Here is a 26,694-nt window from a genome sequence, read left to right on the forward strand (position 1 = left end):
GTGTTTTGCAAACTTTCAAGCACTATGTAAATTAAATCTGTAATTGTTATCATTATCATCATCATTATTATTATAACAGCAGGGAACACAAATTTGGCTTAGAATCAGCATGGTGTCACATGGATAGTGTGATGCACTTGGAGTCCAAAAGGTCTGGGTTCAAATCTTACCACAGATGCTTTTTAACTAGCTTCCATGGGTTTTCCTTTACTCTCTCTGAGCCTCATCTATAAAATAAGGGACTTGAACTCAATGACCTCTGAGACTCCTTTCAACTCTAAATAAATGATTCTGGTAATTGAGTCTGAAGATGAGAAATCTGAGGGGTGATAATAGCCACCTTTAAGCATCTGAAAGTTTAATTATTTAAAGGGCTGTAACTACTAGGATCCTATTGCTAAAGAGAACAGAAGCTGTGAAAGTAACTTACCCAAAGGATACACTAAACCAGCTGAAGTTTAAAGCCCTTTGTTGTTAAAAAAAAGAGCCAAAGCTAATGATATGCATATGCTAATAATAATTTCCCTCTAAAATATTAACCATGAAATTATGCATGCATCCAAAATACTCATGGCATGTGGAAATGTTTTTTGATAAAGAAAATTAAGTTTAATTTCTTTTGTTTTATCGGTGGCTATACGGTTGATAGAGAGCTGGACTTGTTCTGGGTTCAAGTCTCACCCCTGACACATGCTACCTGAGTGACCCTGTGTAAGTCACTTAACCTCAGAGACCTCCAGGCAACTTCTAAAATGGTAGATCTTGCTTCCTCACATGGAAGTTTTCTTTACCAATGAAATGACAGAACCAGTCCCTCCCAAACTTCTGCAACCGTTGGCCCTTTATTCCAAGGTTATTCTATACACTCAGATTTCCTAGACCGACTGTCATTGGTTTCTTCAAATTACTTCAAGGCCAAGTGTCCATGGCCAAAGGAGTAGAAGAAGAGTTAGAGCAGATTACTACTTAGGGTCACCTCTGACTTTAGGATTCTGTGGCTAACTTGCCATCTTTAAATAATGCATCATCTTGCTTGACAACACTAGACTGAAATCTATGTCAATGTACCTGTTAGTGTTTACCCATATGTTTCAGGATTTTTGTAGTGCTTTTGAACTGAAAAACCAGGCCCTTAGAGAATATACTACATTATTAAATTAGTGTGTGAGAGGAAAACACATCACTTATTTACAAATTCATTTCTTTTTTTTTTAGTTCACTTAATAACTGTGTCTGAATTGCCGTCTCATAATGCTGAATGTTACACCATCTTTCAATTTTACTATCAAAGGATTTACTATTCAAACTGTGTATTTGGCATAGAATCACTTCCCCCACTCCCCAGAACATATACATTGTTTAAATGGCACAGCTTAATGGATTTCTCAGAGAATAAGTTCAGTTTAAGCTTGCTGCACACCTAAGAATGCTTTTATTCTGAGTTGCCATTTGGAAGACATTTCTTTCTCAAGACAGACTTGTAATAAGTCAACAAAAAGTAAAAGTCTACATTTGCATGGATCTCCAGTTGTTATCAATGAGAATTCTCTACCATGTACAAGGAAAGACACATGGCTCTTTGTATTTAAACAAGGCAGTCTCAGAAACAATCCATTTTCTTTTTTAAGCAATGGAACATCTGTGGGAATAACTTAATGAAATAAAACTCTTCTGTTGAAAACAGATGATTTCAAATAGATGGTTTATAACATTTCCTCTCAAAGGAATATGGACAGCTTAATTTTTTTAATGAAACATCTGATTCTTTTCTTTGTCATGTCAGACCTATTTTGAGCTTCTAATGTTGTTCGTACCCTTGATGTGGAAACTGGCTGGCTTTTACAAAAAAAAGAAGAAGATGAATCTTTATGTAGACTGACTTCGCCTGTCTATTTTTATAATGAAAAACATCTACTAAAAGTACAATTTCTCATTCTGTTCCTTCATAGTTTCATCAAAGTTATAAGCCCATAAACGCCAAAGCAGATTACCCTGCCAAGGTGATCTACTAGCTGGACAGAAGAGGATTTAAGCGTAGGAGCTAAGCCCACGTCCAATATATTGTCTCCTCAACCCACTGAAATCCTTAGAGTGTACTCTCCTTCTGACAGAATGCCAGCTCCTTATAGATATGGGTGAATATAAATCCATTCCTTGGCAAGGAATGTCTGTATCTGGTTTCTTTGAGATACCACTGCAGACAAGTAGACAAGCAGTAAAGCAGTATATACTTGTCCCTCAAGGTTTAGCTGTAGTCTTGCCAGGAAGAGAGGACTGAGGTCTTTTAAGGTGAAGGACAACATTTTCTTCTTCCTCTGTATGCCCCATCATACCTGGATCGGCAGTGGGAATGCTGTAGGCACTCAGTATAACAAGGCATTGCCCTGGGCCTTTCTTTCTTCTCTTTACACTCTTTCCCAGAGTGATATCATCTATTCTCCTGGATTCAATCATCACCTGTCTGCCAACGACTCCCAAATCTATTTATTTGTGACTAAGTTCTCTCCTAAATTCTAAGTTGAAGTCTCCAAATGCCTGGTGGATATCTCTACCTGGATGACCCAATGACTCTCAAGCTCATTTAATATTTTAGATTGATAGAGAGAGAGAGAAAGAAAGAGAGAAAGAAAGAGAGAAAGGAAGGAAGGAAGGAAGGAAGGAAGGAAGGAAGGAAGGAAGGAAGGAAGGAAGGAAGGAAGGAAGAGGGGCAGCTAGGTGGAACAGTGAGTAGAGCACTGACCCTGGAGTCAGGAGGACCTGAGTTCAAATCCAGCCTCAGACACTTGACATGCTTACTAGCTGTGTGACCTTGCCCTGCCTTCCCACCTCCAAAAAAAAAGACAGACAGATAGATAGACAGACAGACAGACAGATAGAAATTACTTAGTTGTGTAGATCTTGTCCCTCCAGTAGACTGTAACCTCTTCACAGGCAAGAACTGCTTCATTTTTGTCTTTGTATCCCCAGTGCCTAACACAGTGCCAGCACACAGTAGGTATTTAATAAATGCTTGATGATTTGTTTGATGGTTTGTGATTCCACTGGTCTGGGTATTCCTTCTACCAATGTTGACTAGATGTTTTCTTATCCTGTGAGATTCCTGTCCGTGTCTTGCCCTATATTTGAATTTTCTGAATTTTCTCTGAATATTTTGCCGATAAGTTCAACACTTGGGCTATCCTCCCTTGGTCTCACTACAATGAGCCCACATCCTTTACCTGTCATATAATTTGACATATATTAAGCCACTTCTTGCACATAAGTCGTTGATAAGATGCTGCAGTCTAGCAATAGAACTGCTTATAATTTTGGTCATAGTGCTCAATTTGGGGTCAGAGGACATGGGTTCAAATCTTTGTTATTACTACCTGTGAAACTTCAGTTAAGTCATGTAACCCCTTTGGGCTTAGTTTATTCATCTTTGCAATGAGCAAGCTGGATTTCATGATCTCTTACAGTTGTAAATGTAGGTTATTATGATGCTGCATCCAAAAGGTAAACCATTATTTTCCAATGGAAACCCATCTCTTCTGTAAATTTCTGTATTTCTCTTGAAGGTACTAACTGAGTTAGAAACCTTAAAGTCACCTCTGTCTCTGTCCTTTCCTTTCCCACCAGTATCCAATTAGGTGGCAAGCCCTATCAATTGAACCAACCCTCCTCACATCCGTCCCGTTCTCTCTATTTACAGTGTTAGCCCCTGCACTAGTTCAATCTTAATATGCACTGAAGTATTATAGTCTTATTTTTACCTTTTTATTTAGTATTCGGTCAAGTAATTACCTCCAGTAGCTAGCATCCCTGTGTGACTATAGTACACTGATAGCTGGTATTCATAATGATGACTGTGTAAGACTTGAGGAGTTATATTCATGTTGTAATGATGAAAAGGTTTAAACTACAGTCAGCATCATTTTATTATTAAGCATATTTTGCTGCCTTAAAATCCTTGGAAAACTCTCATTCATTTATCAGAATACCTACTTAACCAGACCACATTTCTCAGCTATGCCAGGTGAAAGAGTGGACTGCATGAATAACATCAGTCAGAGTTAAGAAGTACAAATTCCATCAGTCCCACAATCCATCTTTTCTTTAATTCCATATTTGCCTACACAAATAAAACAGAGGTACCCAGGGACCAGGGTCTGTCTTTTTTTTCCAGTCTCCTTTGCTATAAAGTATCTATTGCATCTAAAAATATATATTATTCCCTTATCGAGGGGGAGATTGGCCAATTCATGTGGGTTGAGTTAAAGAATGTCTTATTAAATAAGTTTTGTTATTCCACCGCTAGGATAAGTCTAGAATAAAGTACAGACAAATTCTATTTTTCCTCTGTAGTTACTGGAAAGCTAATTAAAGAGGGGCTCTTTGTGCAAGGTATTGCTGGAAGAGTATTTTCAAAGGGAAATTCAGAAAAGGTTAATGGACAAGGACCTTGGCAGAGCACCATGAATAGTTATATATGTGAGTAATGAATTATGCAGCAAACCTGTTTTCACAGCAATTTGTTATACTCTGATAGGTACAAGCCATTCAGGACCTAAGAAATAAATGTATTTGTGATTTACCAAATCCCCTTTGTGAATGATTTTTTGAAGGTTAGGTAGTCCTGTAGCAACTGTTTTTTTTTTCTATTTTCTTGAGAGATATACCTCACCATACATAGGAGATGTCTTCCTGAAAAGTTATATGCAAATGAAATCTTTTTACCCCTGACTTGAGAGATGTTTTTGTCCTCATTTCTGATTATCTTTGATCAGCAAGTCCTCCTAACTCAGGATCTTCTTATGACCTGGGCTCACTCTTTCCTTTCCTCCTTCTCTCCCTTCCCCTTTCAAGCTGAGAGATGATTAGTGGTCCATGGATGAGTACTTAATCCAAATCTTATTTCACATTCCTCCCCTTACTGGATTAACCATTCTCCCAAATCACTCCCTATGTTCCAATTTAAAGCTCACCCCCTCCTGTTTTTTTTTTTCTGAAGCAAAGTAAATTATTTTATAATGTTAATTATCTTCCTCCTCCTAATTTACCTGCTGTTAATATGAATCGTAATACATTGCATTTTCTTAAAATGAAGCCTAGTAGTATAATTCTAGTAGTGTTAGAACCCTCCCTGGAACTTAAATGTTCTTTAAGGTTTGCAGTAATCAAATCCACAAACCTTCACTAGGTAGCAATTCTTTGATTGGTTTAATATCATGCCCTGAAAGAAACGAAGAGGATTTGCTTCCTCATGTGAAGGTCACACAGTTAGGCGGTAGTATATCTTGACTGCCATTTTGGAAGATTTAAGACAAATTTTCAGAGATTAAACTACAGCCCATCCTTAGCTTCTGTTTCCAACTACCTAGTTGCTCTTTTCTGTGTGTTTCCAATTAATTCCTGATCTAAACCTCCCATTCATGTGCTCCCCACCCCGACTTTTACTACTCCCCTGTGAGTCAGTGCATGATTCTCTGTTCCCACCTGATCTAATCTGTGACCACCCCTTCCTTCCACTCCTGTGTATCTGAAAGGTCAAATCTAAAAGTGATAACAAATTAATGGTTTATGTCCTGTACTTACCCATTAATCATGCTCATTATAGAGGACAAATGGCTACATTTACTCACACAAATACTTACAGCAAAATCACACCCAGTGCTCTTCTTTATGTCATCCACTGTCAGTCCTTCCCAGATTTCAACCAAAGTCAACCCTTTATCCTTGTCCACATCAAACACGGCCTGTCAGATTCAAGCAGGTGACAACAATAATTTTTAGCATGATAATAATTTTATAACACAAGGCAAAGAAACTAGAAACCACAAGTCACGTTTCTAACGGAGAAAACAAGCATGGAGACCAAAAGGAACCAAAAAATTAGCAGTCTGAAATTGTAAAACAATTATCTATATTTAACATGTGCCAATTTCCTAAACAGTAATTACTTGTCCAAGAGTTGATGCTAGAATATACACAAATGGTGGATAGTAATGGCATTTATTTGCTAATAACAGCTTAAGTAACATTAAAAAGAAAAACTTTTTTTGACACTAGTCAAACAAGGGACACTAAATTAATATAGGCATTCATTAAAAAAAAAAAAGACTAATGGAGAGAAACAGCATAGATAGTCAAGAAAGCCTGGCTTCAATTTTTGCCTTTTAATGCATACTTGCTCTGTGATCCTGGGCATTACAACTTAATTTCTTAGTGTCCTGCGTCCTGAGCAAATAAAACTATAATCTGAGAAGGAAGGGCTGACCCTCATTGGTTGGGGACCTCCTCACTGGTACAGGTAACTCCTCATTAGGAGGCATCCGAAAATAACAAACACAAGTTGGAAAGGGTCACAAAGGTAGAAAGAATAGGAGCTGAGAGTTGAATCCAAGTCTCCCCCTAAGTCCTAAGCTCTTCCCGGTACACTCCACAGCCTTGATGGAAGTGCAGCTTTGTGTTCAACTGGACCATAACTGGTGTTTGTAATGACTATGTCAGCATTGATGACCTTCACTTATCAAGGAATGTTGTTAAGGTAGGAAAATACATTCTCCATTTTAGAAAATTTCCATCAGAATGGATAAAATAATGAATAAAAACTGTTGGAAGGGAAAGGCCCAGGAAAGTATTATGTGTTGCTGAGGATAAAAAGTTAAAAGAGATAGAGGAAGGAACCATAACATAGCTATAGGATTAATAATAATAACTAAGATCAGCTAGTATTTATTTACAGCTTTAAGGTTTCATTGCGCATGTTATCTATTTGATTCTGACAACAACCTTGTGAGGTAGGTGCCATTACTATCCCCATTTTCAAATGATGTAATATCTGTAAAGCAATTTAGCCCAGTGCCTGGCACATAGTAGGTGCTTAATAAAAGCTTATTCCTTCTCCTCTCCCACTTTACAGATAAAGAAGCTGAGGCTGAGAGAAATCAAGTGACTCACCCAAGAATGTGACAAAGAAGGTATCTGAATCTAAGAAGATAACTAAATCTAAGACCCCAAGTTCAACACTGTGCAACCTAGCTGCCTAGGAAGGTGAAAGGGGAGAGTTTTCTTGCCCTGAGAATATCTAAGGGAGTTTATCCACAAAGTCCTATGGTCCTGGAGGGGTTCTATCCAGTGATATTTCCTCAGGCACTAGATATGAGCCTTTAAACAGATATTCCTCCATATTGAAAAGGAACTGAGGCGATCCAGAGCAGGAATTGGTCTTCTTATATCCACATGATGGTGTTCATTGTCACTCAAATAACTCAGAATTGTAAGGCATAGTCTGTGGTCAGATATCCTGTGTATACTTCTCATTTCCGATGCCATGTGGAAATGGTGCTGGTTAGGGTAAAGTTAGGCCCAACAGGTACATTTGAAGGGAAGATGTTTCAGATTCAAAACAAACACTTCCACATTTAAAATCAAGAATTGGAGTGTCTTCTGGCTAATTCCTTACCAAAGCAAGGAATCTCTTTCATAGGGCTCACATCAGATAGCTATTCATTCTTTGTCTGAATACCTGTAGTGATAGGAAACTTGCTTCTTGGAATGCCAGTCTACATTATTAGATAGCTCTAAATATTAAAAATTTTTTTGATGTTTGTATTGAAGTGAAATGTGTTTCCTCATAGCTTTTATCAGCTGGTCCTAATTCTTCCCTCCAAGGCCATAAAGTACATATCTACTCTTAATCTCCCTTCCACGTGACAGCCCTACAAATATTTTAAGCTAAGAGGCAAGTTGTTCCTTAATTTTCAGGCTAAACAAACCCAGTTCAACTATTCCTCATGTGGCACTTTTTAAAAGGCCTTTATTTCTGGGAATAGTTATATTCTACTCTGATAAATCTGATGAATCCTCTGTATACAACCTAGCTGTTATTTAGGTTCAGAACTTATATTTGCATATTCCTTGGGGAAGTCCGATGTATTCACATTCATTTGTAGACATACCTTATTCTGGAGAGCTTGTGGCAGCTTGATTGGTAAGGGCTTTTGTTTCCATTTATGTTTGAGATAATTACCTTACAAGGGCTTTAATGTGACAACTTTGAGAGAATTTCTGAAATACTAACTTTTCCCCAAAGATGATCCTCTTTAGGGAACTGCAGAGAAGAATACCTAGGGGAATGGAAAGGAATAGGTACTCTTCTTTATTTGCTAAACCAAGTTGATTCCATAGGAAAAGGGTGCTAAGTTGAAAAACCACAATGTTTTTACCAATCTGTTTTTGCACATTTAAAGTTTTTTTTTTTTTTAAAAACCTCACTCCAGAACAAATACTTGTTTGGATAATAAAAATGATCATTATGGAAATGTTTCTTTATACTGCTTTGGATGACTTGTTTAATTTCAAAATGACAGAAAATGGAAATTTTTTCTTTTGCGGAATACATGTCTGGGGCACAATTTATTCTGTTTTCTTCTGTCCTGAATTAGGAATAAATGCACACTTACAAAAAGGGAACAGACAAGAAGAAAAGTCAAGTCCTCTGGATGAAGTCATTAAAACAATACAGAACAGGGAATTTTCTAGAATAATAAATAAGGTGCTGTAGCATTAAGGTAAGATCCAAGTATAAGGAAAATTAAAACTAGGGCAAATTGGCTTGCAGCTTTTATTTATACATGCCTCATGCTGCAGTTGAGTCTGGAAAGTAAGGTGTCTGTTATTAGACGGGGGAAACTAACTTCTCTGTAACCCCACGAGGAATTCCAGCTGGTAGCAGAGAAAGTAAACAAAGACCAAGTAACAGTGAACCAGGAGAAAATTTTCTCCACCAGGAGAAAATTCGTTTTACCATTACATCTAAAAAGAGAGAAAAGAGGAGCCACTTTCCCCCAGAAAGGTTTGTTCATTATCCTCTCCCTATCACAGCAGGATTGCACTATGGAGAGATTTTCACAGAGATAAAGCCAATAATGGTGGGTTAGGCTTCCACATGGGGAGCCATCGTTCACACTCTGGCTGCACTAATAAAAGAAGAGATGGTTCCAAGAATCTCAGCACCCTCCTCTTTCAGAGGGCCACTAATGGAATTTTTAGAGAGTTGTCTACAGAGTTCTGTGTCTTCTCTCCTCTCCCTGCCCCCTACATTACTTCTCATCCCCCACCCACCCATGTGAGTGGCCATCTAGTCATCCTTATCAGTCCTGGTGTTGCAGGGTCCTTCATGCCTCATTCAACAGATACTTGTGGAATGAATACCTCCTATATCCATAGTCCAGGGCCAGGCTTTTATTGAAGAGAGGAGTGTGAGGGAAGGAGGGTATACAAAGAACTTGAAGATGGGGTCTTTTGCTTTTACATAACTTACAACACAGTTGGGGAGATAAGATATGAGCACATTAAATAAAACGAGAGTTGAATAACAATAAAGATAACAATATTAAAGACCTCCTAGGGCAGTTTATGATAAGTGCTAAATGAGTAATATAGATAACATGAGCTCCAAGTTCAGAGGAAAGGGATTATTATGAGTCACAGTGGCCCCAGGAAGCTTCAGAAAGGAGAAGGAGCCTTGAATTTGACCTTGAAATGGCTAACATATTGATAAGTGGGAAAAGAAGGATATTCAAGATGAAGTGAAATAGTATAAGCAAAAGTGAAGAGATGGTGGGGGATGGGGTCTACATATCTCCTTCAGAGAGACAACCAGCCCCATTTGTTTGGAATTAAGAATTTGAGTGTGCAGATATAGGCAGCTATCAGGTTAGGAAGTACTTTAAAGATAGACTAGGTGATCTATTCTTTGTGAATATATATTATTCCCCATTTTACAGATGAGGAAACCAAGGCAAATAGATTAAGTGGCTTGCCCAGAGTCACACTGCTGGTAAGTGTCTGAGGCCAGAGTTGAACTCAGGTTTTCCTGACTCCAAGTACTCCATCTTCCTGACTCCATCTACTGCTCCTCCCAGCTGCTCTCTGTGATAGAATTTTCTGTATAAGAAATCATAATGTATTTTGAATTATGTCTTCTTAGTTGGAAGGGATATCAGAAATCACTTCTTCCAACCCATACCTCAGGGAAGGAATCTCCCTCTACAAAGTCCCTTATATCCACTCTCTGCTGAAGACTTTCCATGAATGGGCAACTCACCAGATGTATAAGCAACTCCATTTCATTTGTCCTAATAAGGGCATTTTTGCTTGAGCTGAATAGCAATAACAATTCTTCTCCTTCTTCTCCTTCTCCTCCTCCTCCTCCTCCTTCTCCTCTTCTTCCTCCTGTTCCCCCTCCTCCTCTCTATTCTTCTTTGTCCTCTTCATCATCTTCATCTTCTTCTTCATTGTCATTCCTCTTCATTGTCTTCTTCATTGTCTTCATCATCTTCTTCTCCTTCTCCTCCTCTACCTCCTATCCCCTGGTCCTAGTTTTTCCCCTTGGTACCAAGCAGAACTAGCCTAGTCCCTCTTCCAGGCAACTGGCATAGCCTTTCAACTACTAGAAGACAACTCTCATAATCCGAAACCCCAACTCCAGACTTCTCTTTAAGATAAAAAAGAGAGGGAAAAGGTATATATGGATTTGTTTTCAAGGTGCTGCTTCTTCCAAGCCACTCTGGGAGCAAAGTTATCTGGTGGTCATATACAAGGCAAGATGGACTGATGAAGAGTGAGACAGAGTTGTACTATTTTGTGCCTACTGGATATTTCTAACGAGACACTTTTACAAAACTCACATAAGTATCCCTGAGGGAGTTGACTGTGAACACATCATAAAACAGAATACTACTTAAGACTGATGATGTCTAGAAAGCTCATTTCATCAACTTTCTTTAATGTATTTCTTAGAAAATTTGAATATCAGAAAGGATAATGAACTGGACCTGAGCTCATAAACGAAGGTCTGGTTAGCCAACTGTGGCTCTCAGGACTTCTGCTTCCAGTTGTGTGGCTTTTTTAAATGTTTTTTCATTCATTTATGAAGTTGAGCTACTGTGATCAGACTCATTTAATCTCTCAAGTATGAGAGTTTGGAAATTACATGATCGCAGATTTGAAGCTGGAAATGCTCATGAAGGCCATCTAGTCCAACCTATTCACTTTACAGATAAAAACATTAAGATTCAGAGGAATTAAATGGCATGCCCAGAGTTACCCAGCTAGTAAGTGTTGGAGCAGGGGTTTGAACACAGGTCTTCCAGGCTTTAAACCAAACTCTCTAATTACTAGGCCACCCTCTAGGACCAAATACGGACCATAAAGACTGGATAGCCTTAGGTATATTTCTCTCATTATAGATCTTAGTTTTGCATTTAGATAGAAATGTTCATCTTGTAAGCTGAGTTCTATAATTATGCCAAAGGGATAAGTTAAGTCTTGATGGGTTATAAGAGTATTCAAAAAGCCTGGAAGAGATGGAGGACCACCCTTCTCATGATAATTGCATGAACTATAACTACTTGGATCCTCATCCAATTAAGTAAAACAAGCTTTTGGTCAGCTTTCTAAAACAGAAGTGAAAAAGCTCATGTATATATTGTAGAAAAGCAAAGATAATCATTAGGGGTGATATACATAACAAGAAATCTTTAACTCCAACAGTGTCATTTTTCTTTGATTATGTCACTTTGTCAAAATTAAATATGACAGCATTTCAGAGGCATGTGTGTCCATGTGTCTCACTTCATGGAACCCACACTCTGAAACAGCAAAATGATTAGTCCATTCTACTTAACCTATCCCAGGATCAAGCTGAATCTATGTGTGTAATTTACATTTTCAGGGAGGCTATGGGCAACTGAAATAATCCTTTCAAATAAGACTGACATGGGGATAGATGCTATCAGGCAAAGGAAAAGAAAAAAGGAAAGCACTTTACCTTTTCAGTAATGATACGGTTCACACACTGCTTCCCAGTCAGTGGTAATGTGCATTTATCCAGAATTTTGTGTGCATTTCCCTGCATAAAATGAGAGACATCAGAAACAGCCTTTAGAAGCACAGCTTATTAGAATCTACGTAGCTATAAGACAAAATGAAAAGATCAGAGAAATGTGTTTACATTTGCTCCTAAGTACATATTGTTCTAAGACCTTGTACAGTGTTGTCTTTCTCTCTATGGATGATGGCTATGCTGAAATAATTCGAGGAAAACTACCCAGTTATGGCATTTGAGAAACCACATTCTTTATCTGAAATACCTCCACCTATTTTCCTTACCTCAACCTACATTCAGCCTTAAAATAAAGCTAAAATTTAAAAATCAAAACTAAAAATACAGAAAACAACTCTTGGAGGTCATTTCCTACATGTTGTTTTTGTTTGTTTTTTAGTCTGGTAAAGTATATTTCCAGATGCCAAATACAATATCAAATAGCCCACTTTGGGGTAGGCTGAACCCAAAACTCTGTTCCTTCTTGATACTAAATGTACTTTTGAAACAAACCTTTTCTTGGGTGAAACTTACAAGGTTCAGTCACAATATTACTTATATATTCCTTCACTTATTCTAGGAAGATAACCTATGCTGACTATAAATTCCATATGGATGCTATGAGACCTGGTTTATTCATTCCTCAAAGATGGCACTGGGCGGCTAAGCGGTGCATTGGATAGAATGCCAGTCTTGGAGTCAGAAGACTCATCTTTGTGAGTTCAAATTTAGTTGCGTGACCCTGGACAAATCACTTAAACCTGTTTGCCTCATCTGTAAAATGGGCTGGAGAAGGAAATAGCAAACCATTCTGGTATCTTTGCTGAGAAAACCCCCAATGGGGTCACGAAGAATGAGACACGACTGAAATGACTGAACAGTAACAAAAGATGGCATCACTTTACAAGTCTTAAAAGAAAAAAAAAAAGGTTTCAGAGACTATGCTTAATTTAGAGGATCCTATTTTCATGAGAAGAAGTATGGCACAGTGGAAAGAGACCTGAATTAGGAACCACAAGGACTTGGATTCAGCTCCTGACTCACTCCCATACCCCTTACCTACAAGAGGGGGTGACCTTGGGTAACCCCTAATCTTGGTGAATCCTACTTTCCTCATCTGTATTAGCTAATCTGACACCCTCAGAGGAACACTTCGGAGACTGAAAGAGAAAATATATATACAAAATTGTTTGGTAAGGATGGAGCACCTATTCAAATGTAAAGTATTACAGCAACATGTTAACAAATCAGGAATCACATGTGATGAATATCCATATCTATAGTAGGAAAGGAGGCAGCCACATACATGTAAAAGACATGTATGTAAACACACATTTTACATTTGTGTACACTTAGGTATGTGTAGCTATATATATACCAGCACATGTACATACATACATATATGTAACTCAGTAAAAACTGGGGATAAACTAATTACAAGTTAGACATAGGTTTGCTACCAGAAAACATACAGTAGTCAGTGTAGTTCTCATTCTAGCCACATATTATTTTATTCCCCAAACACCTCCTTGATGGATGCCTGGTTGTCACACATGTACCCTCTACACTGTCCTTCCTTCCCACCCCATTTCCAGTTCTGGAACTAGAATCAATTCAATCTTGCTATTCAGCGTAAAGGATGGGTCAGTCTACTGGCCCATAGCTCCAGTCACCACATCCTTCCCTGGACACCCATTATGAGCTCTCGGACTGTGGGGCCTATCATTACTTTTATAATTTATATTTCCAGTGCTTGGCAAATAAGTGTTTAATAAATGTCTTTTCTTTCATTAATAATAATAGCTATGATAATAAAACTAGCATTTATGTGCTGGAAGGTTTGCAAAGTGATTTACACATACTATTTCAATCGACCCTCACAATCCAGGGAAGTAGGTGCTATCATGATACCCATCTTACAGCTGAGAACTGAGGCAGTAGAGAATAAGAGACTTGCCCGGGGTCACACAGCTAGTAAGCGATTGAGGCTGGATTTTTACTCAGATCTTCCTGATTCCAGGCCCAGCACACTGTGGGCTACAGCATCCCCAGCTGCCTCATTGCATTGCTATTTCGTTTTGACGCTAACTATTCTTTTGATGATCAATTTTTCCCGTTCATATTTCAAAGCAAGTCTGCATATGCTGCAACTCTAAATCAGTCAGCTGAAATTTGTGGCAAATATTCTATCTTCTGCAGTTTCGAGTTGGCCAGCTTACATCTAATATAACTCAAAGAGACACATCATAATGAATTCAGTTCCCAGATGCCAACATCAGGTACGATTTGTGTGCCTCTCAAGAACATTTCTGTAGAAAAGAACAGGTTTCTGTTTTCATTATGTGAGCAAGCTCTGCATGTGGTTGGAAGGAAAGCACTTGGCTTTAATGGAAAATGATGGGTTCCCCCCATTAATAGTATTTTACTTTTTCCAATTATATTTAAAGATAGTTTTCAATATTCATTTTTATAAGATTTTGAATTCCAAATTTTTCTCCCTCTTTCCCTCCTGTTTCCCCTCCCCAAGATAGCATGCAATCTAATATAGGCTACATATGTACAATCATGTTAAACTATTTCCACATAAGTCATGTTGTGACAGAAGAATCAGAACAAAAGGGAAAAACCACGAGAAAGAAAAAAAAAAACAAAAAAGAGAAAAGAGCATTCTTCAATCTGCATTCAGACCCCACAGTTCTTTCTTTGGATGTGGATAACATTTTCCATCATGAGTCTTTTGGGACTTGTCTTGGGTCATTGTATTCTTGAGAAGAACTAAGTCTATCACAGTTGATCATCACAGAATATTCTTACTGTGTAAAATGTTCTCCTAGTCCTGCTCACTTTATTCAGCATCAGTTGGAAAATGAGTTTTAAGAGAAATAATGAATTTCACTGACAATGTTAACTTTCAAATTGTGACCCATCTAGCCCAAAGTCCTTCACTGTCTTTGTTTCCAATACAGGTAAGGATTATGTAGGATGTTGCATTTGACATTTCTATAATGAATAAGGCATACCTTTAGAAATATACGAGGTCTTTTGTCAAGACTAAAAGCACCAACTCATGCAGAGAATAGCCCTGACATGGAATCTCCAAAACTCACGAAATGCATAACAGGACACAATGCAAATCTTGGGGTAAACAACACTCCTGATCTAGAAGGCGATCCATAGAAAATTAGTTTTATGTATATTCTTTCCAAATAGAATAATGTAATAAAAGGACACCATAACAACACAAACACAAAAAAAAACCCCAGTAAATACATAAGAATAAAAAGAAAAAAAAGAGAAAAAGAGGTACAGGAAAAGCTAAGGAATCCAACAGTTTCAAGATACCACTAGAGTAGCTGATGAAGCCATGATAGAACTAACTAATGCTGTACTTTACCTACATTAGGTTTAATTGTTTCGGCAGTGCAAGGAACTGAAATATATAAATGATTAACAGTACAAGGAAAACCAGGATTAGAAAAAGGACACATCGTTCAACATAGAAAAACCTTCAAAGGAAGTAAGATTTTATGATCCATTTATCAATCTCCCTTCTTATCTATCCCCCTCAATGCTGCAGGAAACAAGGTACACTAATGCATTGCTGGTGGAATTACAGGTTGTTCCAGCCATTCTGGAAAGTAATTTGGAATTATGCCTAAAATCATACCCTTCGACCTAGCAATACCACTACTAGATCTACCCCCCAAAGAGATAAAAGAAGAGGAAAAGGATTCATGTGTACTAAAATATTTATAACAGCTTTTTATGAGGTGGCAAAGAACTGGAAACTAAGGGGATGACCATCAACTGAGCTAAACAAATTAGAGCATATGACTGTAGTGGACTACCAGCTGCTGTAAGAAGTTTGGAAGAGATAGTGGGAAAAATCTGTATAAACTGATACAGAGAGAAGTGAGCAGAACCAGGAGAATATCTTATAAAATAACAACAACATTAGAAAGACAAACAGCTTTTAAACACTTAAGAAATTTGATCAATGCAACAACAAATAGTTGAGCAGTGAACACACGTTTTATAAGTGCTGACTATGTAGCAGGCACTGGAGATTAAAGAAAAAGGCAAAAATAATCCCTGTCTTCAAGGTCAAAATCTAATGGGGAGTGAAAACACATAAATATGTACAAACAAGATAAATAGAGCATAAATTGGAAATAATCATAAAGGGAAGGAAGTAGGGCTAGGAGGTACCGGGAAAGCCTTCTTGCAGACAGCAGGGGTTTTTAGGTGAGACATGACAGTAGTCAGGGAAACCTGAAGACAGAGATGAGGAGAGATTATGATTTCCAGAGGACAAATGATAAAACATGCTACTACCCACTTCTTAACAGAGAGGCGTTGGACTCACGTTTTTTTTTTTGGACTTGACCAATGAGGGGATGGACTTTGCCTAATTATGTATATGATATAAGGGTTTCTTTGTTTGTTTCTTTGTTTGTTTTTAAGCACTGGGGTGAAGAGAAGATAAAGGAAGGGAAAGAAAATAGATTTTTGCTAATTGAAAAAGAAATTAAATTTCACATATCCTCCCATTCCATTCTTACATGTCAAAAATTGTAAAGTAGCAGTTTTCTAAAGGGGAAAAATGCTTTCTTGAATGTCTCTCCTTTTCAGAGAAAAACAGGGGACTACAGAATGTTACGTACATTGGATCTGGTGGTTGTGCTTAATTGTTTTTCTTTGGCTCATTTTGGGAAGAAAAAGTTCTGTCCAAAATAATGGTGATCTTTTCTTTATTTTTTCTTCTTTCACAACATGGCTAAGGTGGAAACATGTTACGCCTCATTTCATATGTATAATGGACATTGTATTTCTTACTTTCCTAATGGATGGGGGCGGGGTTGGGAGAGGAGGAAAGAATTCAGAACAGAATTTAAAAAAAAAATTTAAGTAAATTTTAAAAAAATGTACATATATACATATATATATATATATACATATATACCAATAACAGTGAATTGAAAGCATCAAGAAAGCTTATTACATTTAGAACAATAATTTTAATAAAGGAGTAAAGGAACAACATAAAAATGTTCTGCTGAACACAGGGGCTGAGGCCTTTCATTTTCCATATTTCTTTGTTTCTACTGGTACAACTTAGACAACTTCTGCCTTCCCTATAACCTTAGTAAAGATCTCAACTCGTTTCCACTTCCTTTTATCTTGATCTTCCTTTTTTTAAACCTTCTACCATTCACAGACAACTTAGAAATCTCAGGGAATCTTCTGGATAGCTGGGGTTTTTTTGGAGAATCGAAGTTCAATATTCTCTTTCACTGTCCTTAGTGAGATTAGAGGTTCTTCATTTAAGGTCCATGGACCTCGAAAGGATCTATGGATAGGCTTCAGGAGGTCCATGAACTTGGATGAGAAAAATTTTATCTCCATTAATTTTCAATTAAATTTAGCATTCTTTAAAACTATTTTTAAAAAATCTTATTCTGAGAAGGGGTCCACAGGTTTCAACACACTGCCAAAGGGGTCCCTGATACAGCTCTAGAGGCAGCTAGGTGGTACAGTGGATAGAACATTGGGCCTAAAGTCAGGAAGACCTGAGTTCAAAGCCTGCCTTAGACATGTACTAGCCATGTGATCTTGAGAAGTCACAACCTTTGTCTGCCTCAGTTTCCTCAACTGTAAAATAGGGTTAATAATACTGTGAGAAATGTGTATTTCTCTGTTATATTTAATGACTAATTATTGTATTAGGACCAAGGTTTTTCTTCTTTACTAATTCCTCATCCAGAAACCAAACTAGTGTGGGGGAAATCTCCCTTAAAATTTACCCAGGCCAAGATCCAATTAGACAGTAAAAGAAATTCTAAGTTTGGGCAAATGAGTGTATTCTTGCTCACTGTGTTTGGTCTAGGGAAGTGCTGATTTTCCTCATTGTCAGACAGGTCATATGGAAATTGCTAAGTATCTTTGACCAAGATTTGGGTGGCCCAAGTCACATACCCCAAGATCCTCATACTGATATAGCCCACCCTATAATCAGAGCTGATTGAACGATTGCTCTTCCAAGGGCATTAAAAATTACAAACCCACTGCCTTTAGGCATCTTTGGAGTAAGAGAGACAGTCAAATGACCATCCTTTTATTGAAAATACTGGCCTTATTAATAAAATGATTAAACTTCCCATAAACTATGTCTCTCAAACCTTTTTAAACACTGCAATAGGACCCACCTCCTAGGGTTGTTGCGAGGATCAAATCAGAGAATATTTAGAAAATATTTAGAGAAGTGTCTGGCACACAATAGGCACCTAATAATTGCTTATTCCTTTATTCTCCCCCCCTTCTGGCTTACCTCCTGAAATATCTTCATGATATACTAAGCTTAACTTCAATACTGATAAACAACTGTGGTTAGATGATCTTCCAAGAATCTCATGGTTATCATCATGGCCAAAATAATAAATGTTCTTTTTCAAAAAAGAGATGGATTGATTACCTGATAGTTATCAGAAGCAGATTTACATTTTGCTTTTTTAGAAAAACAAGAATTCCATATCATTTACTCCTGTACTTTTATAAATGTTTCTTAGCTATGGATTCAAAACCCATGCTCTTTTAGATATATTTTGGGGTAAAGGCCTCAAAGTACAGACATATAAAATGTAAACAATATCCCTCCTAGGTCTCAAAATTTCCAGTAATTCTGTTGCTAAGAATTATAATGGCAGGGATAGTCTCAGTGAGAGATTTCTCGCTTGCAAGGGTCATTAAATAAATGTGTCTCAGGACCAAGAGTGATTGATTTCTGGGCCTGAGTTGCAAAGTTGTACATTTCCAGCCCTTTCTGGCTCACTAAAATAATAAACTTCTTGAGAAGACAGGGATGAAGACATTTTTATGGTACTATCCACAACACCTAGAACAGTGCCTTGTATTCAGTAGTCATTTATTGTTTGTTGAATTGAATTAGTATGAGACGTTGACGCATAAGGCCGGTTATATAACAATCTGTGATGGTGAAGGCACAAGGGAAGGAGGAAACTATGTAAGTGATGTTTAAAAATTAAGAAAGTTTAAAAGATTAAGGAAGATAAATACTTAAAAAGTAACAATTAAAAAACTCAAAAAAACCCAAAATTCCATAGTAATAAAGTTATTTCTTTCAAATTTCTCATATTTGTCACTACCTAACAAATGTGATATGTATGCAAAGCATTTTGCCAACCTTAAAGTAAATAATTATATAAATGCCATCATTTCAGTTGTGTCTGAAACTTTATGACCCCATTTGGGGTTTTGTTGGCAAAGATACTGGAGTGGTTTGCCATTTCCTTCTCCAGCTCATTTTACAGATGAAGAACTGAGGCAAACAGGGTTAAGTTAAGAATTGCCCAGGGTCACACAGCTATTATATATATGTATATGTGTGTATGTGTGTGTGCGTGTGTGTGTCTGTTGTGGTTTGTCCTTTTTTCTTGAAGAGGACTATGACATAAGGAAGACGATGCCATGACTTACAAGTGGATTGGATTTAAGTGAGGGAGGGCTGTGCAAAGTCACTAAACTCACTTTCTCCTCTGGACCCATCTAGGTCCAGCAGTCAGATGCAGATTAGGACAACTGGAGATTGCCCAGGAGTAAGTATCTGAGGCTACATTTCAACTCAGGTCTTCCTGAGTCCAGGTCTGGCACTCTCTCCACTGCTCCACCCAGTTGCCTGTGTTAGCTATAGTTGTTACAGATATTATGCAATGCATTTCTTATTTAGACAACACTTGAATGGTGGGTGAGGTGAGGCATGCCCCCATTTGTGGCTCAGTTCTAGAAATTCCCAGAAGGTTTGTGGAAGGGATGTAGAACCACTACCTACCCTTCAGAGGAAGGTTGAACACTCCCCTCTTCTCCTACAATGATCTTCAGGTTGGAGAGGGGAAAATTAGCTCCCTCCTCTAACCACCAAAAAAAACCCCAAGTCTGAAGACTTTCATACTCCACCTGGGTAGTACAGAGTATGTGGAATACTCAGCTATCGAATCAATATTATTATCCTCTTACTCCAGAGGATACTGTGCTCTTAAAAAAGCAAGTCAGTCTAGACAGAGAAGAGTGGAAAAAAAAGCTCAGGCTTACTCATATTTAGTTTATGCTTGCTAAAAGATCCCAACTTATCCTCAAATGGCTTCAATTATATTATGGAGCCGTCTCTGGAGCAAAGAACATTCACATTTTAGATGAGCCTGCAACAAGTTTGGTTTATAGACAAACTGAAGAGAGAGAGAGAAGGGGGGAGAGGGAGGGAGAGAGAGAGAGAGAGAGAGAGAGAGAGAGAGAGAGAGAGAGAGAGAGAGAGAGAGAGAGAAAGAATTGTCCAAACAGGAAAGTGAAATCTAAAAGTGTATCCCCTCCAAAGTAAAATCCTTAGAACTTTAAGATCTGAGGAAGTAGGTCACTTATCTATAAGAGGGATTTTCATTACCATGGACTAACCTTTAATTTCTCAAAAGGTTGCATCTACGTGAGCCTTCACCCAGAGATAAATGAGTTCTGAATGATGACGGCCACTGGGCACAGAGTCCTCTTCTTGTCCTAATGATATCTTGTGACTTAACCTTGAGGGATTTCTTTCAGTCTCAACATCTCTTGGTGGAGAATGGGATAATTTTCTTCACTAGCTCAAAACAATACTTCCAGATAATCTGAAATCTTGGTGGGAGCTTGACCAGGTTATTGGTAAGTTCAGTTTTATCACATAGTGCTTTATGCAGGGTGCTTCATCATCACTATATAAATGGAATTGGCATCATTCAATTTAGTTGAACGTTTATCGAGCATTCACTAGGTGCCTGGCACTATGTTAGGTTCTGGGTATACAAAGATTTCATGAGGCAGCTAGGTGGCTCAGTGGATAGAGTGCTGGGCCCGGAGTGAGGAAGACCTAGTTCAAATCCAGCCTTAGATACCTACTGGCTGTGTGACACTGGGCAAGTCACTTGGATAAGTGTTTGCCTTAATCCACTGGAGAAGGAAATGGCAAACCAATACACTATCTTTGTCAAGAAAACCCCATGGACAGTATTGGTGTGCTGTGGTCCATGGGGTTACAAAGAATTGGACATGACTGAATGACTGGACAACAACCTACAAAGATTAGAGCTAGGGAGGAAGGTCTTTGTCCTCAAAGGGCTTTCATTCGATTAACCACCAAGCGATGGCTTGCAAAGTCTAAATCGTAAGGGCAAATAAAATTAGTCCCAAATAGAGTCTGATCATAATAAACCTGCCATAAAAAGATCTCTCTAAGCACCTATAAATTCAAAGAAGTTAAACTGGACTGATAATGACTTTACTGTTTCAAGGTTCTATGCCCCCAGATGATGGTAGACTGCAATCCCTCTGTGGCTTAGTCGACAATCTTTCTGAGTTGCTGTGACTGATAATTATCTACAACAATTTGCTCTATCACATTTAAAAGGGATAAGCTACAAAATCACTATCATGTTGCTAAAAAATATCCTTGAAATGATTTTCTCAGATTAAATTCCCCAAAGATAAGAAGCCTGGACTGAAAGCCCATCTTTGTCACAAACTGGCTATCTGACCCTGGGCAAATCAATTAACCTCTCAATGTCCAGGCACTGATCTGCACTGGCTCTCTGTACCAAAGAAATTAAAGGCTGGAACCAAAGCAAACAAGCAAACAAAAAAACAACCAAAAATATACCTTCAGAGGTCTAAATTTGTTCATTTCTGACAGATTTGTACAAAAATAATTGAGTGTCTATTTAGGTTACTTTTTCTAATGTTTCCTGGCGGGGGGGGGGGGAATACTGACAGGACATATAACTCAAAAGATTTCCATATAGGCCCCTCAAAGAGTCATATACATTTGGCATAGCTTATACCTAATAGACCAAATTATTCATATATACATATATATATATATATATATATATATATATATATATACATATATATATAAACCTCCCGAACAACGTAATTATTGGCTCTTTTCTTCTCCTCAGGATCCAGACCTCCTGCCAGCCAAAAAGTTGAAATATAAATAAGATCTAAGCCTGCTACAGAAATAGACCTCTCATTTGCGCTATTAAAATAGATGCCTAGACTTTGCTTCTATAGGGTAACTGACAAGGATGACTAAATCTCTTTCCTTTCGTAAGCTGAAAGCTTATACTCTTGGCAATAGGTCTTCTGTGCATTATTTGGAGAACAGAATCACCTGCTTTGAGGTAGTCAGGAGAAAGGGTAGGTACTTGTCAGGGTAACAGAGTCAAGAATTTCAAACTAGGAGTCAGAAGGTTTGGGTTCTGTTCTTGGATCTGCTGTTAAGGTGCTTTGGTGTTCATTCCAAGAGTGGAGGGAACAATAAAAGCCTTCATAATAGCTTTCCAAACTGGATTCTGTACCTCCAACCTCTCATACTAAGTGCTTAATGAGGCTTATTGTCTGACTGACTCTCCTTCACTGTTGTCGGATCAAGTTTCTTAATGTACAGGTGGGATCAAGCCAGTTCCAGTTCTGTGCTCAACAATCACCAATGGTTCTGTAGTACCAACAGGATTATAGGATTTAGATTTTTGAAGGGATGCCAGAGATCTTTTGGTCCAACCCTTTCATTTTATAATTAAGGAAACTAAATCCTAGAGAGGTTTTAACTTTCCTGGAGTCATGGAAGCATTAAGTAGTGGCATTAAGATTGGAACTTCTGAATTCAAATCTAGCGTACATACTTAAATCCACATAGGTGTCTCTTTAGAGAGCTGGCTGTCGAGCCACCAAAAGTATTTAATTTCATAAACAAAATGATGCTGAGCTTACAAAGCAAACCCTCATCTCTTTTAAAGACAAGTATTTATTTGGAGAAAATTCTTTCCAACTTTCTTTTGTTGCTGCTTTGATGTTGACATATATACATCAGGCAAGGTATTTTGTCAGAACTGAAGTCAGACTCAGCCTGAATTATAAACCACTCTCCTTTTATCCATTTTACGTCCAGACAGAGTTATTTCTTAACTTTGGCTTACAGTCTCCTGGCTTTTTGCATTCAGAGACCTTCCTCCATACCTGGAATACTATTTCCATATTGCCAAAGCCCAGCAAAGGTGCCATTTCTTTCATGAAATGTGAAGCATTCTTTGTTCTCTACTCTCTCCCTTTCTCCTTTCGCTTTTTTCCCCATAAAAGTGATCTTTCCCTCCTATCCTTAAACATTCTGCCTTGTAACATGTTTATTTAAATGTTTAATCATCCGTATTAGAATGCAGCTCACCTTGAAAGCAACACTATATAGGATTTTTGGGTTTTTGTTTGTTTTTTTTAACATAATAAGATATGTGGTAAAAATCCATTAAATTATTTTTTTCCCCTATTAGACTGTGAGTTCCTTGCGGGTAGGGGACCATGTTTTGTTTTGTTTTTTTAACCTTTGTATCCCTAGTGCTTAGCATAAGATTTGGCACAAATTGAGCATTCAATACTTACTGACTGACTAAATTGTTGAAACTTGAGAGAAAGAAGGCATTTATACTACCTCTTTGTCACAGCTTGACGCATTCATTAATGCCTTCAACAAACATTTATTAACCAGTTAGTATATCTTCCTTGCTTTTATAAGGGTGCAAAGAAGTTAGGTTAATGAATGGAGTTACCTCTAATAGGAAGTAGCTTAACTAAAAAAAAAGCACACATTACAAATGCATTTTTTGTTTTGTGAGCATGTTTACAAATTGGTATTTTTACATGGCAGAGAGGAAGAACTATCTCTAGCCATGATCTGACTTTTAATTCCAATTTTCCCACTGAGAGCAAAGCAACATGGAAACAACATTTTCTATTTCCTGTGAGAAGCTTCCATACAGAAGGGCTGCTAGCTAGATGTGTCAGGCAGCAATAGCCACCATTTGTTTTCCTTTATCAGGAATTCCAGCTGAGTGTAAAGACAAAAGTTGAAGCAAAAAAAAAAAAAAAGCCAAAACAAAGAGATAGAGAGTTGGCTAAATGCAGCCTTCATGTTTTGCAAACAAATGCACAAAAATAATTCAGGCTGAGTCTGACTTCAGTTCTGACAAGACCTTGCCTGACGTATGCATGCATCAGCATCAAAGCAGAAACAAAAGAAAGTTGGAAAGAATTTTCCCCAAATAAATGCTTGTCTTTAGAAGAGTTGTGGGTTTGCTTTGTAAGCTCAGAATCAATTTGTTTATGAAATTAAATACTTTTGGCCGCTCTCAAAAGCCACCTTTTTAAAGAGTCACCTATGTGGATTTAATTTCTGTTGCTCCATATTTACGCACCACTGATCACTTCATAATATTTAGTAAACAAATTATGGTAATTTCATATTTGTTACAGGTTTCATTACCAGACTGATTTATGGTTCTCATCACTTTGGTGACTGAACTTACTCATGGGGAGGAAGACTTGGTCCCCGTCCTCCAAGAGCTTACCATTATTATTAGTAATTGATTTGCATATTTAAGGATAGGCATATCCTTATTTTAGGATAAGGCATGTCTCCCAGATCCATGCATTAAGTTATGTAACACCTACCACCACCATCAAGCTGAATCATGACTACCTACCACCTGGGTTTATGGAGTGAAAGCAAGAGGATTTAATTTTAAAACTGAGAATTAAGAGAGAACATGACAAAGAAAATACCACGTAAGGCCAGCCAGACAAATTAGCTGAAACCCAGGCTCCAGGTCTGAAAGCAATTAAGCTGAAGTTCAAAGAAATCAGATGGTGGACAAATTAGAATGTTAATAAAAATAGATAACAACACCCAAAGTCGTGATCTCATGCTTCTTCAGAAGATTACTGCTACCAAAAGTCTCCTTATTCTAGACCTTTAATTGCAGCTTTTTTTTTTCAAAATGTCTTCCAAGTAGCCTTCATCATTTGCCAGACTGCCCCTCTAAAAGTATCTCATATACCTATGAGGAAGAGCTTACTACAGAATGAAAACATGAATTACTACCTAATTGGAAGCAGCTTATTTTCAAAAGACTCAAATATATTTTTGAGTGTGATAGGATTTGTTATTTTTCATGTTGACATCTGGAGAAAATAGTCTCTCAATTATCTCTTTTTTTAAAAATTTATTTAATATATTTAGTTTTCAGCATTGATTTTCACAAAAGTTTGAATTACAAATTTTTTCCCCATTTCTACCCTCCCCCCACTCCAAGATGGCGTATATTCTGGTTGCCCCGTTCCCCATTCAGCCCTCCCATCTGTCACCCCACTCCCTTCCCATCCCCCTTTCCCTTCTTCTCTTGTAGGGCAAGATAAATTTCTTTGCCCCATTGCCTGTGTATCTTATTTCCTAGTTGCATGAAAAAACTTTTTTTTGTTGTTGTTGTTTTTGAACGTCTGTTTTTAAAACTTTGAGTTCCAAATTCTCTCCCCTCTTCCCTCCCCACCCACCCTCCCTAAGAAGGCAAGCAATTCAACATAGGCCACATGCATATCATTATGTAAAACCCTTCCAAAATACTCATGTTGTGAAAGATTAACTATGTTTTGCTCCTTCCTAACCTATCCCCCTTTATTGAATTTTCTCCCTTGACCCTGTCCCTTTTCGAAAGTGTTTGTTTTTGATTACTTCTTCCCCCCCATCTGCCCTCCCTTCTATCATCCGCCCTTTTTTATCTTCTTCCTCCTTCTTTCCTGTGGGGTAAGATACCCAATTGAGCGTGTATGGTATTCCCTCCTCAGGTCAAATCCAATGACAGCAAGATTTATTCATTCCCCCTCACCTGCCCCCTCTTCCTTTTCTACAGAACCACTTTTTCTTGCCACTTTTATGCCAGATAATTTACCCCATTCTATCTCACCCTTTCTCCCTCTCTCAATATATTCCTCTCTTATTCCTTAAATTGATTTTATTTTTTTATTTTTTTTCATATTCAGCTCACCCTGTGCCCTTTGTGTGTGTGTGTGTGTGTATACACACACACACACATATATACATATATATACACATATATATCTACATATATACATACATAGACACACACATATGTATATATATATGTATACACACACACACACACACACACACACACACATATATATATATATATATATATATGCATATTCCTTTCAGCTACTGTGATATTGAGGTCTCATGAATCATACACATCATCTTTCCAAGTAGGAACGTAAACAAAACAGTTCCACTTTAGTAAGTCCCTTATAATTTCTCTTTCTTGTTTACCTTTTCAGGCTTCTCTTGATTCTTGTGTTTGAAAGTCAAATTTTCTATTCAGCTCTGGTCTTTTCACTGAGAAAGCTTGAAAGTCCTCTATTTTATTGAAAATCCATATTTTGCCTTGGAGCATGATACTCACTTGTGCTGGGTAGGTGATTCTTGGTTTTAATCCTAGCTCCATTGACCTCCAGAATATTGTATTCCAAGTCCTTCAGTCCCTTAATGTGGAAGCTGCCAGATCCTGTGTTATCCTGATTGTTTTTCCACAATATTCAAATTATTTCTTTCTGGCTGCTTGCAGGATTTTCTCCTTGACCTGGGAGCTCTGGAATTTGGCGACAATCTTCCTAGGAGTTTTCTTTTTGGGATCTATTTGAGGAGGTGATCTGCGGATTCTTTCAATTTCTATTTTACCTTCTGGCTCTAGTATATCAGGGCAGTTCTCCTTGATAATTTCTTGAAAGATGATATCTAGGCTCTTTTTTTGATCATGGCTTTCAGGTAGTCCAATAATTTTTAAATTATCTCTCCTGGATCTATTTTCTAGGTCAGTGGTTTTTCCAATGAGATATTTGACATCGTCTTCCATTTCTTCATTCCTTTGGTTCTGTTTGAT

At 37.7% G+C, this 26,694-nt stretch overlaps 1 protein-coding gene across 1 annotated transcript in view; it reads right to left on the bottom strand.

Moving 5' to 3' along the window:
• OXCT1 (3-oxoacid CoA-transferase 1) overlaps positions 1 to 26,694 on the bottom strand; it is a 192,127-nt gene that overhangs the window by 10,499 nt on the left and 154,934 nt on the right. Inside the window, exons 15-16 of the mRNA XM_036740818.1 lie at positions 11,816 to 11,896; positions 5,634 to 5,735 (exon numbers count right to left, since the gene is read on the bottom strand). Coding sequence (XP_036596713.1) covers positions 5,634 to 5,735; positions 11,816 to 11,896 — 183 coding nt within the window. The remainder of the gene's footprint in view (positions 1 to 5,633; positions 5,736 to 11,815; positions 11,897 to 26,694) is intronic.

This window comes from Trichosurus vulpecula, chromosome 1 (genome assembly GCF_011100635.1).
Source record: "Trichosurus vulpecula isolate mTriVul1 chromosome 1, mTriVul1.pri, whole genome shotgun sequence".
Lineage (NCBI taxonomy): Eukaryota > Metazoa > Chordata > Mammalia > Diprotodontia > Phalangeridae > Trichosurus > Trichosurus vulpecula.